We start from the raw sequence: 18,820 nt of genomic DNA on the forward strand, positions 1-18,820 counted from the left end.
TTTGAACAGCAGATGTTTGCTTGACTTTTGACTTCCATCCTTGCTTTTCTAGGATCTGGTGTGATTATTTTTTCATTCATGAAAAGAAAAGGAAGTGCAACAGACACAGCTAATTTTAGAATTTGTTCCTTACAAGGCCTTTTTACACATGTAAGTTTTAGCTTCAGTTTCAGGGAGAAACCTGAGCTATGCTGAGGTCAGAAAGAGTTATTATCCAGGCATATTCCTGCCTCCTCCATTCTAATTCACTGCATTGTTTTATGGGAAATCCAATATGGCATGACCTAAGTACTCTTCAGTTAATTTCAATATTTCCTCTGCCTAGGCCTTGAACAAACTGTTGTAATATGAGAGACAAGGGGCCATACAAAAAATATTTGTGCAAACTTTCAGCAGACAAGCTCTCTGCAAAGAGATTTTTACTTTACTTTTAAGGAATGTAAGGGCTTCAAATGCCCACAGGATGCTTCATTCTTCTGGTTTTAAAGCAGATCTCCATGTCGTAACTCTCCGCATTCAGTTGTTTCTCTCACATGTTCTCAGTGCTCTCTCTGCCTGCAGTTGTGCAGGGTTTGTTTTCCTTTTTAAAATACATTTATACTACTACTATTGCCAATGGGCTCTGCATTGTCCAGCAGCAACATTGGCTTCAATTGGGCACGGGGGAAGCTTTCAGAAGCTTCTCACAGATGCCACACCTGTAGCCCCCCACTACCAAAAATGTTGCTACACAAACCCAACACACATCTACAAACACATTTTAATCCATTCTACTAAAAGAGAAGAAAATAAATCTATTTCTCCCTAATGTAGGAGCAAGAAGTCTATCATAAAAATAGGTTAAAAAAGAAGCATAAGAACTGAGTAAGGAATTCAGGTCTGACTCATGTCATTGGGTCTGAAGACTAATAGTGTTTTTACTGTCTCTAAAATATGCTAATATCTTTAATGCCATCACAGACTCACAGCTTGCTTCTCTCATTGGCAATGATGCAATCATTTCTAAATTCACCCAAATAAATGTTAGTGTACAAAGTGTATGTGCAACATATGGAACTGTTAGTATGTTCTGGTGACAGGACAGCTGGGCCCTTTTAAATGGTTTGTGATATTAGCAGTTGTTGAAAGTGTCAGTGAAATTGTCCCCTTATGTTAGATATTTATTTCCCTATTTTCTATTTTTCTTATGGATTGTTTTGGATTTTCCTTATGGATTGCTTTGGTGAGTCATCTCCCAAAGCCTTTGCTTTTTCAGTTATAGTTCACTAGGTCTCTCTTTAGAAAATGGACACGTGATGGAGTGAATTTGGAAAGCAAGAGGTAGCTTGTTCATTTGTGTCTTACTAGGTTCCTGGTTCTATTTAATGTTGGAAAGATGTTATTTTTGGTAGAGGTTACTGTTGGGATGATTGGCAACGATGATGGTCACTCAGAATTAGTGTGAATACTGGTTTCTGGAGAGGAAACACAGTGGAACAGATGTTCTGGTGAGCTGGGGAAGGGTTTTCTCTTTGTTTCAGCTCTCCCCGTGCCTCGTATTGGGTCCGTCCTCGCCCGAAGCTGTGCTGTGGTCTCGGGAGACCCAGCGGGGCTCGGGCTCTCCCTGCCCTCGGCGGAGCCCAGGGCGGCGTGAGCCCATCATCATCCCTCTTCATACAGCCCTGTCACGTTCTGCCACTGAGATAGTTTTCCTTTTTTTCCATCATTTTCCTTCTGCCGCGAGCCCGCCACTTGCCTAGGGCTCACGCGGAGCTGCTGAGAGCTGGCTTGGCGGTGCTGTGAGCAGCGCCTGAGCTACCGCCGGCCTGCAGGGAGCACGTCCACAGCCAGGCGGGCTGTTCCAGGGACGGAGCGGGGGTTACAAAGGTGTTTGAGTTCCCTCCGCATCCGCTTTTCACCGGGGCACAGCCGCTGCGAGAGCTCAGCACGGCCCGGGCTGCTCGGGCGGCGCGGAGCGGCGTTACGGCGTCACGGCGGGGGCGGGGCTTCCCCGGGGCGGGGCCCAGGGGCGGGGCCGGCGGCAGGCGGGGCTGGAAGGGCCGGGGCGCTTCTAGAACGGGCAGCGGGAGCGGCGGCCGCAGGGTGAGCGGGGCTGGGGCGAGCGGGGCACAACTGAGGGTGTAGCTGCAGCCGCAGCTTGGGCGCGCCAGCAGCCCCCCCGGGACTCGCGGGAGTTCTGTTGCGGGGGAGCCGAGAATGCTGCCCGGCGGCGTGGTCCGAGCGCATTGAAGGCGGTTCAGCCCTGGCGCGCCGCGGTTAAATCTTGTCTGGGATCCTCGCTCCGCTGCCGGGGGTCGGCGGGTCTCAGCTGGCTGCCCCGGTCCAGCGCCCCGCGGCGTGTCGTCCGGCAGCCCCTCGATGCTGCCCGCGGGTGGGACTCTGGGGGGCGGCGGTTTTGCACGGGGGGGAGGTGGTATCCCAAAACATCAGCGGGTATTTGTGAGCGTGTTAGAAGTCATCGGAAAAATAGTGGAAGAGCTTGTTCCCCTTCTCCGCGATGTTTGGATTTGATAGGACTGGCATTCCCGGTTAAATGACTGCCAGCTGACTTTGCCAGTTGCATTGACTGGCTGTGCATGTTCCCTGCCTGCTATAGGCTCAGCACAGAGCAAGCGATGGCTTAAACTTTATAGAGGTGTTCAAACCCCACTTATTCTGCTCACGTCTCATTTTATTTTACTTTGAACTTTGTATTAAAAAAAAAATGCCTCTCCCTACACGGCTGTGTAGCTGGGCTGGGGACAGGCCAGGAGAGCGCAGGCAGCTGCGTGTGACCTGTACAATGCAGTGACCAAAGCCTCTGTGTAAAAGTCTGTGCAAAGGCAGTGGGGAGCAGCTGGTATGAAAATGGAAGGCACTACCTGTTACCACAGCTCAGCTGTCATAAGATGGCAAAACATGCCTTTGACTAGACAGGAGTAATTTTATGTCAGGAAGCAAAAAAGGTGCTTGTAACCTGGAAGCAAGAGAGAGGATATGTAAATAAAGACTATTTTTGGGACTGTCTGACTTTGTGATGTTTGGTGTTTCTAACCAGTAATCATCCTTCTCCCTCAATATTAAAATAGTGTTCCCCAGAAGACAATTTTGTAACAAAACCTCTCGCTCTTTAATTTTATAGGTGCTCTGTGAGAGTGGGGCTGAAAGGCTGCTGTGGCTGTCTTTACCAGGGTAATACTTCATCTTTCTGGCATTAAGGACTTGGAAATAAACCCACAGGTATGTTGTGAATATATATAGCACTCAGTAACTGCCACTCACATTTCACAAGCAGGACATTATTCTCCATGGGTAAATTGGCATTGCTGTGGCACTAGCAGACAAGAATGTGGCTTCTTGCTAGTGCCATAATTTCTTGGGCTTCAAATTTTTAATGTGATTTTTTTAATGTGACTAATCATGCTTTGGGAAGCTGTGCAGGAATTACATACTTCAAAGAGAATAACAGCAGAGGGAGCAGGGACCAGTTAGCATAAGAACTGTTTCACTGGAGGTTTAAGTCAGGAATCCAATCTGTTTATAATTTCCATGCTGTATGCTTTGGCAAAGTTCCAAAGAAGCAGGCTGTAAACATAGATTTTTTTCCTATGACTAGTTCTGATTTTTTTGCATAGTTTTCTATATGTTAGAGATGAGAACATGGAGTGTGGAGAGGGATATGTTCTAAAGTGATATTGGCGTATTCCTGGAAAAGCTGGCAGTCCATGCCTTGGACAGGAGCACCCTGCTGGGTTAAGGCTGGCTGGATGGCTGGGCCCAGAGAATGGTGGTGAACAGTGCTGCGTCCACCTGGTGGCTAGTCACTAGTGTCCTTCAGGGGTCTGTGCTGTTCTGGTCAGTATTTTTATTGACAACATGGATGAAGGCATTGAGTCTTTCATTAGTAAATTTGTAGATGACACCAAGTTGGGCACGTGTGTCGATCTATTGGAAGGTAGGAGGGCTTTACAGAGAGACTTGGAATGGTTGAATGGATGGGCAGAGTCCAGTAGGATGAAGTTTAATGAATCCAAGTACTGAGTCCTGCATTTTTGCCACAGTTAAGCCCCCGCAACCTTATAGACTGTGGACGGTGTGGCTGGACAGTGCCCAGGCAGAAAGGAACCTGGAGGTACTGGTGAACAGCCAGCTCAACATGAGCCAGCAGTGTGCCCTGGTGGCCAAGAAGGCCAATGGCATCCTGGCCTGGATCAGAAATAGTGTGGCCAGCAGGAGCAGAGAGGTCATTCTTCCCCTGTACTCAGCACTGGTGAGGCCACACCTCGAGTGCTGTGTCCAGTTCTGGCCCCTCAGTTTAGGAAGGACGTTGAGACACTTGAGCACACCCAGAGGAGGCAACGAGGCTTGTGAGGGGTTTGGAACACAAGCCCTGTGAGGAGTGGCTGAGGGGGCTGGGGTTGTTTAGCCTGGAGAAAAGTAGACTCAGGGGTATCCATATTATCGCTCTTGACAGCTTCTTGAATGGTGGTTGTAGTCAGGTGGGGTTGGTTCCTTTCACCAGGCAGCACTGACAGAACAAGAGGACACAGTCTTTAGCTGCGCCAAGGGAAATACAGGTTGGATATTAGGAAAAAGTTTTCTATGGAAAAAGTGATCAAGTACTGGAATGGTCTGCCAGGGGAGTTGGTGGAGTCACCATCCCTGGATGTGTTTAAAAAGAGACTGGATATGGCACTCAGTCCCATTGTTTAATTGAGGTGTTAGGGCATGGGTTAGACTTAATGATCTTGAAGGTCTCTTCCAACCTAACCATTCTGTGAATAGAATCAACCCCTGAGATAATGATAACATCTGATTTTAGTTAAATTTAATTGAAAGAAATAGTTCACTGACAGACATTTTAATATGTAAAGAGTCCCTCTTATTTCTGAGCAGGAAGATATTTTTAATGCTTTATATGAGCAAATGGTGAGTTATGTCAAGTTATGTTAAGTATGATGGTATACTAAAAGTTATGGCCTTTGCACAGTAAAATGCAGTCTAAATACTAATGCTGAAAAAATAAGCTGTAGTGCAAAAGACCCAGAGTCTTTTTGTCCTCACCAATACTGTGGAATTAGACTCCAGGCTGCTTTCTAAAGGCAGAGCTTGCAGAGTAAGCTGTGGATTTGCTGTGCCTTAGACTTGCATCAGTTTTGTTCTCTACTGGAATGTGAAGAAACATTCTTTGTTATGGCTTAAAAAAATCACTGGGAGCTAATCAAGATGATTATGGTTTCTAAGGTGGTTGTAATTTATTTTATTTTCAAAGCAATGCCAGCAGTTTTGCATGATTGTACTGTGTCCTTGTTAATGCTTGCAAATAAACAACTTTTCCTCATTTTCTTTTGGCTTGCCTTGAGAAACACAAGGCAATCATTGGTGTTTTTGCCAGGTAATTATAATTGCTTTTAGATCCGTATTAAAATGCTTTGTAAAGAAAGGTGTTGATGTTGGCATAAGCTGTTTCAAGCAGTAAAACCAGTGTGCTCTCGAGGAACGGGCTGGGTTAAACACTGGTGCATCTGAGTTCACGTGGATGATGAATTTCAGCTCTGAATTACAGTAATTTCATGATTATAAGCTGCACCATTTTGACTAAAATTTTGATCCCACCCCGGAAATGCGGTTTACACTCAGGAGCAGCTAATACATGAAAAAATTTCTGAAATTTCCAAACCCGGAAGTGCAAGCTGAGGTGCCGAGCAGAGCACCTGCCAGTAAAACCCGGGATTGCGCAATTGTTACAAATTGGTTACTCTGTTGCGTGGCGGGTGGAGGCGGGTTCCATGCTGGCAGCGCGGTGGAGGGGAGGCGGGGAGCTCCCTCCAGCTGGCCTCGCGGCCCGAGGGAAGGCAGGGGGCTCTGTGCCCGCCTCCTGCCGGTGCTGCGGGAGTGGGCAGGGGGCTCTGTGCCCACCTGCCACCGCTACCGTGGGTGTCGGCAGGCTCCATCCCCGCCTGCCAACGCGAGGCAGCACCAGGCTGGGGTGAGCAAGCCTGGCAGCGGCAGCCGGCCCCAAGTGGCCGCACTGAGCTGGGCTATGTGGCCCCATCAGCGGCCCTGAGCGGGCCGAGCCCGCATGGCCTGAGCCGAGCCAGTAAACCCCGTGATCCCGCGATTCTGTTACTACTTCGCAACTTCATTGCACGCGGGTCCTCGCTGTGAACGACAGTGGGGCTTATAATCAGGTGCAGCTTATGTATGGACCTAAAGGTTGCCGACACCCGGAGGTGCAGCTTGTAATCAGGTGTGGCTTGTAATCGTGAAATTACTGTACTTGTTTCAAAGTTTTCAGCAAATAGTGTAGGTTTCCTTAGTATTTAGTAATTTTTGAAGTTTTATAGCTGCTATCATGTGTTGAGCTAATCTGCAAGACTTGAAATACTGCTACTAGTGGATGGTTTTATGGCTGCTTTTCTTGGTAGTTGTTGAGAGAGGCTCCTCTTCCTTCAACATCTTGAAAATGTGTTTATAATTAAGTCTGTCTTTTGGTTCTTAATAAGTAAGCACCCTTGCAGGTGTTTTGTTTATACCATTTTCTGCTTAGATATCATTAACCTTATCTATAGCCATCAGTACTGACAGCTGCTTAATGCTTACTTTTCAAGCTGCATTGTTTGTGGTGGGGTCTGCAAGTAAGAAGATAGGGTGGAAAACAGTGGCTTTTGGAGGAGCCCCAAACAGATCTGTCTCACCCAACAGTCCAGCCTCTAATTGCTCTTTGAGAATGGACCACATTTCAGAGCCTCAGCTGTGTGTGCACCAAGAACTCATCAGTGGCCTGAGGTGATTTGAGTTAGTGGTTTGGTTGTTGGATTTCACCATGATATTTAAATATAGATACATGTGGAAGCAGCCTTTCACAGTGATTTCCCAGGTGTGTTTAACAGCACAGGCAAGCACAGAAGAGGAGACAGGCTGTAACCCTTACTTGTGTCATCAGCTTTTATGTTGTATTCCAGTAGGTCAGAAAAATGGTATCTTAATCAGATGTTGACAGTATCTGGTTATGATACTTTATCTCACAAGCTTTATTCCTCTGCAGGAACTTCTGGGTCTGTAAGCATGGATCCAAATCAGAAAGCAGTATTCTGCCTTTAATTCCTTAGAAAAAAACATTGCTGTGTGCTCTGAAAAATTTTTCCCCCACCTAGTCTTTGGAAAAAGAGGTGACTTTGCTTATAGCAGTTTGGAGCAGTTACATCCCCACCTCCCCTAGAGAAGCCCCATAGCCAAGGGAGTGCTGTCACCTTTCAGTGTGGAGTGGAAGAGCAGAGTTTTGGGTTTTTTTTCTGGTGTTCACGTGGTCAAAAGGAGCATTCACATATGAGTACAGGTACCACTCTGGTCTGATTTACCACAATAAAGGGTATGATTTGTATTCTTTATGTTGTACAGACTGGTCTTATGTTGATTCCACTTAATTTGTCCTGCATGAGAAGTCTGTGCAAATTCCTGGATGAAGGACTTGCATTTTTTGTCCCTGTTTTTAGTTAGGCCGTCAGGCAGGTGGAGTACTGTTGTACTATTGTGAATAAAGGAGACTGTAGCATATCAGTTTGATCAGAAGTTGAGTCCTAAAGGCACTGGATGAGTAATAGGTATTTGTTTCCTTTTCTGACCTAAAAAAAGTCCTCCCTTTTGTCTGGGAGCTGGCCTATGTTCCCTGTGACTGGATATGAAATTCAGAGTGTATGAGGAACTGAGAACCATGGTAGATGTGCATCTTCCCTTTAATGGGTCAGGTCTCTATATCTTGTTGATTATGAGGTTTTTAGAAAGCTTGTCTAATAAATAATTCAGTCTAACCTGTGGAGGAAAATTCTGTCCCTGTGTACTTTGTCTAGAACCATTTTTCCTTCTACCAGTGTTCTCTGACAGCACTCTTTCCGTAGGGAAAAGTAGGGAGTAATGATTCATTGAAGTATTATACTGTAAAGAAGTTTAAAAAACCAAAAAAACCCAAAAAGTCCCCAACAAAGCCACAAAAGAAAAAGCTAGAAATATAGGCAGTGTTTGTCCTACAGAGGCTTGTTGTCTGGAGTTTGTTTGAATAAAACACACTGGCTTTACAAACATTTGTCTCCATTATTGAGGCAGGAGCTGCTCCTGCCCCTTCTGGCCCTCTTGCCTTCTTTGTTAGCAGATTGTTCGGCTGGAGTGGGGTGGGCACGCATACGAATGACTGTGCACACATGCTCCTACCAGCCAAGACTGTGGATATTCAGCCTCCTGTAATTCATTACTCATGCTGGTTTTCCCAGTAACAGCTGTGAAAATAATTTGTACAAACGATCTGCAAACCCTGCAGCCAGGTGTCCTGCTTGTTTGAGCAAGAGCTGCGCTCTCTTTATTGAGGTCTCTGTTTAATAAGTCAAGTAAAACTGAGTAGGATGGTAAACCTGTTGAAGATCTTTTATAAAGACAAGCTGGTAGCTGTAATAAGTGTCCTTCTTGGCAGATAGCTTCTGCCATGAGAGAACATGGAAAGGAGGTGCAGGAAAATGTAGAGTTATGTTGTTTTAACCGGAATATTCACTTGTAATTGTTCTCCCAGACTTTATGGTGTGCATCCAAAAAACCACTCCATTAAATGACAGCAGACTATTCAGATGGACAGATGAGGCTTTATATATACAAATTAATGTACTTTCCAAGTGCGCTTGGCTTGCTGGGCTTTCTGCTGCATCACTTACTGTGGCTTGTAACATTGGCAGACGTCTGCTTGGTACTATTCACTCAGCTTTATTCATTTCTCAGTCCAAGACTCAGATTATTCATGTACTAGTTTTTAACTAACTAAAACGAGCAGTTTGGGAATATGTGGTTTGCAGGAGGGTGAGAACCAGAAGAAGAAAAGTAGAAGACTTATGATACTGCGAGACATTTTCCTGCTTACTCATGCTTGCAAACTTGTGGTAAATGATTCTGATTCCTTGTGTGTTCTTGCAAAGCAATCAAAAGAGTTATTAAAAAAAAAATCATCTTACCATGTGATAATACACAAAAGAGGACAGAGCTATTTCAAATGTTTTTGGTGGTGGTGTCACTGAGGGTGTGTTTGATGTCTGTGTTTGTGGCACTGGTGAACCCAGCTGAGGGTAAGAGCTTCAGTTGTGCTGTGGGCTTGAAAATCTGAGAAAGAAAGGGCAATATCCACTTTTGGTCTTTTGCCTTGTGGATGTTTCATCTTTTGGAGGCAGATGTGTGGAGCCCAAGGGAACAAGTTAGAGTTATTGCAGAATTATCTTGATTCCTTCCTATTTGCTGCATTGCTTGAAATTTCAGGATACTCCATGTATTTTCCTTTACTTTCCCCGCTCCATTCCGCTTTCTCAGGCTGATTCCATTTTGCCCCCAATAGATGCATTTTTACTGTATTTGGAGTTACCAAGTCACACAGTGTTTGGTGGCAATTCGTGGTAATTTTGAGCCACCAGTTTGCCCAGTTACATTGAGTAGGCAAAAGTAATAATTGCTTCCTGCATTGAGGTGGAGAATTGTCACCTCCCTTTTGCTGCTGTGTAAAGGTGTGCCAGGAGCTCTGTGCTGGAGCAGCGATGCCCCTACATGAGGCTGGCATTGGTAGCTGTTCCTGCTTGGTGGACAGGCAGCTCTGGAGTGAGCCGTGGACTCATCCAAGTGCAGTGCTCCTCACAAATCTCTCGGAGAAGGTGTTCTGGTCGTTAGATCTCTCAGGAGGCTCTTCTGTATGCCTCTTGCTTCACTTGGTCCCATCTGCTCAGACTGGCTTACCTCCCATACGCCTCAGGCTGTGCTTTTGGAAATGGAACAATCTGCTTTCAACATCCATCTCTGGAGCTGGGTTTCTAAACTGGCACAGCCTTTGAAATGCAAAAGTTATAAGGGCTGTGCCCAGAGGCCAGTATTCTGAGATAATGTGTCTTGAAAAAGCAGAGCTGGAAGTTTTGCTTTTAACTTTTCCAACCATTGCTACCACTTCCACATTACAAAATGTTCTATTTCTCTATTTGGCTTTCTCACTGTTTGTTTCTAGACAGTTTTTAAATAACTGAGATTTATAGAATGCTATAAAACCCATTTAATTTAGACTTATTATTATTACTGGAATATAATACAATTTTTTGGGACTCATATTTTCCAGCTGCTGTTATGTTTGACATGGAAGGTGCTGAACTGCTCTTACAGAAGACTTTGTTCTCACTGTCTCAGTGGACAATATATTGTTTCCCTTTTTTTTTCTCATGTGTACTTTCCAGTGTCTTCCATGTAAATCCCAAAGAGTATGCAAGATAGCATTTGAGACTGTTAAGTAGGAGTTTATGGTTGGAGAAGAGTTTTTTTAACCTTTGCTAATTAAAATTCAGAGAGTCTAAGTTTTCATGAGGGTAAAATGACTGAAGATAAAGATTAGTGCTTTGGCTTGTTTCTCACAAATAATTAATTATTTTTATTCCCCCTTTTCCTTTTAATTTTTTACAGGTTGGAGGTATCTGGAAGATGAAACCCTGGCTGCAGTTGATGTTCTTCCTTTGCGTTTTCCTGATCTGGCACACAGAAGCAGAGTTCTTTACCTCTATAGGTGTGGAAAAAACCACTGCATGATGATGTGATGTGGTTATTGTGATTGGTAGAACTGTTAAAGTTATCATCTGAAGCATAAGGCTTTTTTCATGTGACTCTGGCCAACACTGTCTCTATTAAGAAAAGCTGCTCTTCTGCAGCATCAGGGCAATTTGTTTGCAGTTGATTGACTTAGAACACTGACCAACATGATTTAAATTTCTCTGGGGCCTCTGTCGTTAAAATAAGATGGAGCCTGTGTTCTATTAGGGTTTGTGCATCTCTTGTCATCTTGAACAGAACACACCACCTTATGTTAAAAAGCTTACTCCCAAATTTGAGTTATGAAAATAATTTGTGGTAAATGTCAAGTTTTTTCCCACAGCACATGATGAAATCTCCTGTCTTCTCAAAATGTTGGAGTTAGGAGTCAGAGGGAAGAATTAGTAACTCCCTAGCATTGTGTGTTTTGCTACACCTGAGGAATGCTAAAGAATTTGCTTTGTAATAAATCTGTAAAATAATTTGATTCTTACGACAATTTAGTTCTTGTGTTCTAATAGGATGACTGTGTATGAGTATGGTAGAGCTTCAAATAAGCACAAGCTGAGTTTTCTGCTGTTAATTGGTCAAACGTTTTTCTGCCTCCATAAGGGCATTTGAGGCTGATTAACTACCACTGGCTGTTCTCCAGAATGTCCTTTGATCAGTGGAGCTGTTTCTGAATGGCAAAGCTTAGAGCTCCTGGTGGGTTGTTCTGCACCACTGTGTGGAACTGCTCAGCCAGAGTCCTGCTGCCAACCTCCTCACGTGCCCTGCGACTGGCTGAACAATATTTAACTTCATGTGTATTATTTGCTTCTGATTTTTCCAAGTAGCATTTTATACAAAGCTTCCATGAAGGATCACCTTCTCTACACTTATTTCTGAACCTTTCCTAACTCTGAAAATAGCACATCCTGATGCCTTGTATCTCCTTAATCATGCCTCATTCATAATTACTTTGGGATGCTGGGGGCTGTGGTTGCATTCATGAACCTCATCGTGCTCTTTCAGTTTGGGCTTTGAAAAGCCAAGTTTGTCATAGCGGTTAGAACTAATATGTTAGCAATTTCCACTAATGCTAATCAGGAGAGTGTGTGTGAGAGTCTATGAACATTAGTCTGAAATTCCTCTCTGCATAATGTTAGGTTGTTTCCACAGTTACCCATATTGTAAAACTGTAACTTTAAATGATGCCAGTGATTATGCTAATAATTTATGAGTGTGACTTAATCTGTATCCATATGTAGAAAAGATGTTTTGGCAACCATTTGGCTCTTTTGTTGCTTTGTAGCTATATGAGTGTCAAACCTTTCTTTTAATCTTGCACGTACTTGTAATACTAAAAGTGATTCAGAGGCAGAGGAAGGGTCAGAGCAAAGTTGCATGAACTGTTTAAGCTGGGCCTTGAAAAGCACCTTCAAGCATTTGAATGCCAGACTTGTCTAACAGTTTTTGTGGCTTACAGGCATTGAAGTGCACACCCTTAATTTGTCTGCTGTTTGTGATGGTTTTAATAGCGCTGGAGTATTTAAGGTTTGTCTTCTGTGCACTTAGTAATTGTTACTTTTTTAGGTCTGATGAATATTTGCTCCTGCTCTTTTTAGGTCAAATGACAGACCTGATTTATGCGGAGAAGGACTTGATACAGTCTTTACAGGAATATATCAGAGCTGAAGAGAAAAAGCTCTCTCAGATTAAAAGGTAGGAAAGATTTGTGTAATGAAGGATGACAAAATGGCTCATTTGTATTCAGACTCCACCTCTATCACCACCCTCTGATGCTGAATCTTGTTGGTATTTCCTGAGTAGATAATCATAGGGAGAGGATAGATACTAATCTGGTTTAATTTATTCCCATTAAGGGTCCCTGCTTCAGATATCACTTAGAATTTGCTTCTTTAGAAATGGGGCTCTTGTGGGCTCTCCTCACTTTGCTCTGTCCTTATACCATCACAGGACTCTGTAGGGAGGACGTGTCAGAATCATATCAGGAGTCTTGTCATGAGAGCTGAATGCTTCTGTGTGCCAGTGCTCCGTGCTGCTTGTTTCATGCCATCAGCCCTGCTTACAAGAGCCAAGTGTGCCAGTGGCATTCCCAAAATCTGTGTTCCTTCCTGTGTTGGCTTTGCCCTCGGGGACAGTTGTGTTGCCGTGCTCTCTTCAGGTGCCAACGTGGCTGCAGCTCATCTCTGATGTTGTCTGGATTGCTTGGATCACTTGGAAGGCTCTAGCTGACAGCTGATACTATGTGTCACTTAGGAAGATTGTTACTTCTTGTCTAGCCAAAAGCAATGTATACTTGGGTGTGACGGGATGATAGTCTAAATGAGATCCAGGTTCAGAAGAGCCAAGTGCTTTCCAAAGAACTTCTGAACTCGAGGCTGTATGTGTCAATCTGACCTTCCTTTGGGAGTGTAGGATGAGAATAGCACTATGGAGTAGTGAAATGGTAGGAATTTTGGTCACATATTCACAAAGTGTTCTTTCCTTGAGAAGCTGCCCTTTGGAGGCAAAGCAATATCTTCTTGAAGTATTGGTGAAGAGAATATCTGTTCAATCTATGAATAAACTAGTATTTTTAAGGCTCATTACAACTGAGATGCATGCCTGCTGAAGTTAAGTTTTAAATACTAAACAGGGAAATATTTTCACTTTGAAAGAGACTATTGTAATTAAAAACCCTCCACTTTACCCTTGGGAATTTGAGAAGTTTGAAAGCCAATTTTGACAGCATAAGTGGCAATAATTTAATCTAGATGTGTAATGAGAATGATTTAAGAAGGAAGATGCACATTCATAAATTGTTCCCAGGCTGAGGTGCACACTTGTCATTCCAGCTGGGCTGAAAAAATGGATGTACTGACCAGCAAATCAGCCTCTGATCCAGAAGGGTATCTGGCACACCCTGTAAATGCATATAAGCTTGTGAAGCGTTTGAATACTGACTGGCTTGAATTGGAAAACCTGGTTCTTCAGGATACAACAAGTGGTAAGGAGTTACAGGGGACTGCTGTTGGGAGGCAGCCTTGTGTTCTGGAAAACCACAAGCTTGGCTGTGGTTTCAATATTATTGCCAAGTTTGTTTAAACAGCAACTAAGGTCTTGCCTTGTGTGTACTGATTACCCAACCTGCAAAACTTGCAACTGAAACACATCTCAGTCTTGAAAAACTGTTTTATTTGTGGGGAAAGGGAGAATGGGATATGCTTAAAGCTGTGGTGGTAACTGTTGAGTGTTATGTTCTCTTGTATATAAACTGCTTCATTTGCTTTCCCAGTCTGTTGCTTCTCTTAATGATAATTGTTTTTTGACCATGTTGATCAGAGAATAAGATTAAGAATCAAAATGAGTCCCATATTCAGCTGGTGGAGAAATTTGTATCAGCCCCAGCATTAGAGTTGGCAGATGCTGTACTCTGTCAAAGCCAGGATAAAATATCATTGCTGTCTCTAAACCTATCCTTCTGAATCAAATGATTCCAGTACTAATTCTTGGATTTGCATCATTTTGTTCAAGTGTCTGCCTGAGTTTGCTCGCATACCTCTTTTAAATGGAGGTTTATTTTTACTAGACTTTTGGAAAGTGAGGGAGAGGTGGTTGGTTATGTTTTTCAGGCAGAACACCACATCGTTTCCTTTTCTGCTCTGCATATGCTGAAGTTTAGGTACTTGGAAGTTTTTTCCGGGTGAGGCTTTTGCCTTTTGGAAAAGTTATCCTAAATGGAAATAATGACAAAAATATTCAATATACTTCAGTATTTTAATTATTTTTCTAAAGACTGCTTTTTCCAGTATTGGCTTGCTGTGTGACTGGAAGTGTTTGGTCTGTTTTCTTCCAGTTGATGGCTTCCTCTTCTGCCCAACCAATGTGCTGTGTTACCCTGATATGTTTACCTAGTGCATTTAATTTTTTTCTGAATATCACCTGGTTTTACTTGTCAGGTTTAACTCTCTCACCGAGTAAGGCCCTACACTAGTGAGGGGATACTTGATCAGGGAATCACTGTCCCTGAACTGAGACTTGAAAAACTCTTACGGCTTTAGAGGTTGGAGTACAGATTTGGAGATCATTGATCAGTACTACAACCTAAAATCAGTTGTCTCTATGGCTATTGCAGGAGATCTGATGAGAGTTTTCATGTCAGAAAGAGACATTACAGGAAAACGAAGATCATAGATTCACATTGTACATCAGTAATTGTGTGGCATAAGAAAATGGAGACATTCATCTACTTATCCCTTATTTTTTACTCATGAACCATATTGCGTGAAGAGGGACAGAAAACAATGTGTTTATAACTTTTGCGCCTAATAAGAGGCTTTAAATCTGGATTATCTGAAACCCAATTCTCAAGCCAGAGCAGATGTTTATTTTTTGTGTCAGTCTTGTACTGATACTTATTCAAGCTCTGGAAGTTAACATCTTTCCCTTTTACTGCAAAGGCTTTATTGCAAATCTTACAATCCAGCGTCAGTTTTTTCCAACTGAAGAAGATGAGACTGGAGCGGCAAAGGCTCTGATGCGCCTGCAGGACACCTACAAACTGGATCCTGAAACGCTCTCTCGAGGGAACTTGCCAGGTAAGTGCAGTAAGGTCTCCTTGGCTTTAACAGGAAGGAAGTGGTGGCACCCTCAAACTCTCCTCAAAAGTCTTCTATGAAACAAGGATTAACTGTTTTTGCCACAGATGTTTCAAAAAATTTCAAGAGATACTGATATGTCTGATTATTAGCTGAGTCCTGATGAATGTTTGTTGCTGCTGCTTATGAGACACCTACTGAAATAGGTTATGGTGGCTACCAGCATGGTGTTTACAAACTGAATAGGCTTCATTGGTGTGTGAATAGATGAGCTGACTCAATGTAGTTATTATAAGTATTACTAGCCTTTAATGATTAACTAAATTTTAAATCTATCTGTGCATCTTCTGAGCTGGAGAAACTGGAAATCAGTGCAGTCACACTCAACTGGACACTCAGTTTGTTTAAATAAACATCAGCTTGCTTATGCACAAATAGAGATTTACAGTAAAGACAAACAAGCTGGCTGTGCATGTAGTCAAGCATGTAGCCAGGCATTTCTGATCATCTAGCAGTGTTAATCTGTAGGTTAGGTGAAATCTGTTAAGATGTTAGTCTGCACTTCTGTGTCTACAACAGAAAACGCAATAGCTTACCACTGTAACTTCTGTTAAGCTTATCTTTTCCAAAGGAATGAATTAGAATAAAATTAAGATAGTTTACTCTTTAATTCTGATGGGATGATCATTTTAGTAGTGAACTTAAAATGTTGTCAAAGCATTGTTTCTTAGAAACACTTTTGGATTATAAAAGTGTGTATTTACAGATACTTGTCAATGTGTCCCATGTATTTGAGGCAAAGGTGCTTTTGTGTGGATTGCTGAAGGCTATCTTTTTGTTTTTAGGAACAAAATATAGGTCCTTCCTGACAGTTGGTGACTGCTTTGGCATGGGGAAGACAGCCTACAATGATGGGGACTATTATCACACTGTGCTCTGGATGGAGCAGGCCTTAAAACAGCATGATGAAGGGGAGGATACAGCAGTCAGCAAAGTAGAGATCCTAGATTATCTCAGCTATGCTGTTTTCCAGTTTGGGGATTTGCACAGAGCCATGGAACTCACCAGACGGCTGATATCCCTTGGTAAGAACAAAGACCACATTATTTTAGCTGGAAAGTGTTGCCAGCAGCAGAGCTGAGAACAGTTGTGGCCCAATCCACATTGGTGAGCTGACTGGAAAGGATATCCTGACTGATGACTTACAATAAATGTGGGTCTTGGAAAGAAGTCCATTTGTACATGGAGTATCTTTAACAAGCTGTCTTACAGTCCATGCTGTTGTTACCCAAGGCCCCAGAGTGTCTGACTGCACTCACTACCTGTGTTTTTTGCTGGAGTGTACTAAGGTGCTGTGTTTGGCAGTGGGTAAAGCCTTGCTTGTCTCAAGTGGAGATCAAGGCTACACAGATGTAGGCAGTGCTGCACCCTCTGTAAAGTCTTATTGACTTTACGTGTGCCTCTTGAATGCTGGAATACAGTAATTTCACGACTATAAGGCGCACCCTTTTGACTAAAATTTTCCCCAGAACCCAGAAGTGCGCCTTATAGTCCGGTGCACCTTATCTGATGGACAAAGTTCGGAAATTTGCCTACCTGGAAATGAGAGCTGAGAGCCGCTGGGGGAGCCGGCAGGGCCGCGGCTGCCGGGTGGAGCGGCGGTGGGCACGCCCCGGCCCCATGGAGGCGGGGCAACCCCTCTACAGGCGCGCCCCAGCCCTGTGGAGGGGGCATGGAGGGGTGGCGGCCATAGCCTGGCCCCGGAGAGGCGGCACGGAGCAGCAGCGGGCATGCCCCGGCCCCTGCCAGGTACAGGCGGGCCTGGGGGCTCATGGCACCGCCCCTGCCGGGTACAGGCGGGCCCGGGGGCCAATGGCTGCCAGGTTGAGGTGGGACCTCGGCCAGCAACCGCGCTGGGGGAGCTGGGGGCAGAGCCTCACTGCAAAAAAAAAAAAAGTGCGCCCTATAGTCCGGTACACCTTATCTGATCTACAAAGTTGCGAATTTTGCCGACTGCCTGGTGGTGCGCCTTGTAGTCCGGTGCGCCTTATGGTCGTGAAATTACTGTACTTTGCCTGAGATCTTACGGTATTTATTTCTGAATATTTGGAACAAACTGAGTTTCTTAAAACCTTCTTTTATTTCTGAACTGTTTCTAGCTTTCCTTTGAGTAAGCAAATAAACTTCCTATCCAGCTTTGCCTACTTCCTGCATTGAAAAGGTCTGTCCTCCTTATTTTGAGTTAACATTACCTGTGTTAGGTATTTGATGGGTTTTTTAATGAGCTGTCGTTCTTAGTTTAGATATTAGCAGCATCCTGAGAGTGGGTGAAACCTTCTTATAGAAAAATATTTATTAGTCTAATTTCTGCAGAACTAGAATTCTTAAAATTGACAATATGAATATGTATCGAATCTAGCTCCCTCTGCAATGGGGTTTAGCATTGATAGCAGAATGCAAAACCTTATCAGCAGTAGACAGTAGACTATATTTGGCAGTCCTCTTTGAAAGGAGCACCTTCTTTTGCTCTGGGCTCAGCTTCCCTATCTGGCCACTATTAGCCTATTCTCTAGTGAGTGGTGATGGGAATGAGCTTTAGGGTCAGTTCCATGAGATAAACACAGTAAAGTTGGGAAGGCCAAAAGGGAAATTATCTGTTGTAGACAGAAGCATCCAGAAACACAGACAAACAAGGAGTTGTTCCTTCTTAGTTTTCTAGGGTAAAGGTTTATTGATGTCGTTTCTTGATTCATACCAACATCATTAATAAATCGCTAATATGTCCAAAGATGCTAGTGATCCAGGCTCTCTCCCATATAACCCTGTTAGAGCTACAGATGGATACTATAGGTGGGCTCAGAGCTTCCCAAACTGAGATTGAAGACTGTGGCTGGGCTCCACCTCAGTACTTGATTAAAGTGTACTTGTGCAGTGTGGGTGAGGAGCATGGTGGAAAGGAGGGGTAGAGCAAGTAGGCTACCTTGGTCTCTGCTCATGAGCTCTGGTGATCTGCTTATCTTGGGTAGAACTAGTCAGAAAAGTTGAGAGAAAATGAGGAATGTGAAGAACAAAACCTTCTTTTTCTTGGAATACAAGTTTTATGATGGATGCTTCCAGAAAGGATTATTTTGTATCCTGTACACATCTCTCCTTTGCAAAGACAGAAACCTCCCAGTGGCGATTTTCAGCGCAGACTGAAGCCAATGCCTTTGTTTGCCTGATAATGCTTTAGGAAGGAAAGAATTGTTGCCGTCTTGGTACGGGGACTTGTTTTTACTAACAGTTTCTGAGTTTGCAAAAATCACTGTTTGTCTGTTTTTCTCCCAATGAAGATGGCACTCATGAGAGAGCAGGCAGTAATCTGCGGTACTTTGAGAAGCTGCTAGAGAAGGAAAGAGAGGAGAAGGAGAAAGACAAGTCAGTAAACAAGACTCTGACAACCACAGAAGCCATGGTGCAGAGTGGAGCCTATGAGAGGCCTCTTGACTACTTGCCAGAACGTGATATCTATGAGGCCCTGTGCAGAGGTGAAGGGGTGAAAATGGTAAGAGACAAGAATTTCCTGACTATGCTGCCTTTGCATAAGGGTGGTCAAGCTTAGTGGGACATGTTATACTTTTCCTTCTCTTAAGCTCTTTTTTTAAGAAATATTTAAGTTCTGTCCAGGC

At 43.7% G+C, this 18,820-nt stretch overlaps 1 protein-coding gene across 3 annotated transcripts in view; it reads left to right on the forward strand.

Moving 5' to 3' along the window:
• The window catches only part of P4HA2 (prolyl 4-hydroxylase subunit alpha 2), a 39,913-nt gene that overhangs the window by 9,612 nt on the left and 11,481 nt on the right, over positions 1-18,820 (forward strand). For 2 of the 3 annotated variants that reach the window (XM_033072945.1, XM_033072943.1), the window contains exons 1-8: positions 2,010-2,082; positions 3,122-3,219; positions 10,447-10,546; positions 12,177-12,273; positions 13,410-13,561; positions 15,015-15,152; positions 15,998-16,237; positions 18,485-18,696. In XM_033072945.1, coding sequence (XP_032928836.1) covers positions 10,465-10,546; positions 12,177-12,273; positions 13,410-13,561; positions 15,015-15,152; positions 15,998-16,237; positions 18,485-18,696 — 921 coding nt within the window. In that variant the 5' untranslated portion in view covers positions 2,010-2,082; positions 3,122-3,219; positions 10,447-10,464. Of the gene's footprint in view, positions 1-2,009; positions 2,083-3,121; positions 3,220-10,446; positions 10,547-12,176; positions 12,274-13,409; positions 13,562-15,014; positions 15,153-15,997; positions 16,238-18,484; positions 18,697-18,820 lie in introns of those variants that run through there. The other variant, XM_033072944.1, reaches the window with a different exon arrangement.

Source organism: Catharus ustulatus, chromosome 15 (genome assembly GCF_009819885.2).
Source record: "Catharus ustulatus isolate bCatUst1 chromosome 15, bCatUst1.pri.v2, whole genome shotgun sequence".
In the NCBI taxonomy this organism is placed as follows: Eukaryota; Metazoa; Chordata; class Aves; order Passeriformes; family Turdidae; genus Catharus; species Catharus ustulatus.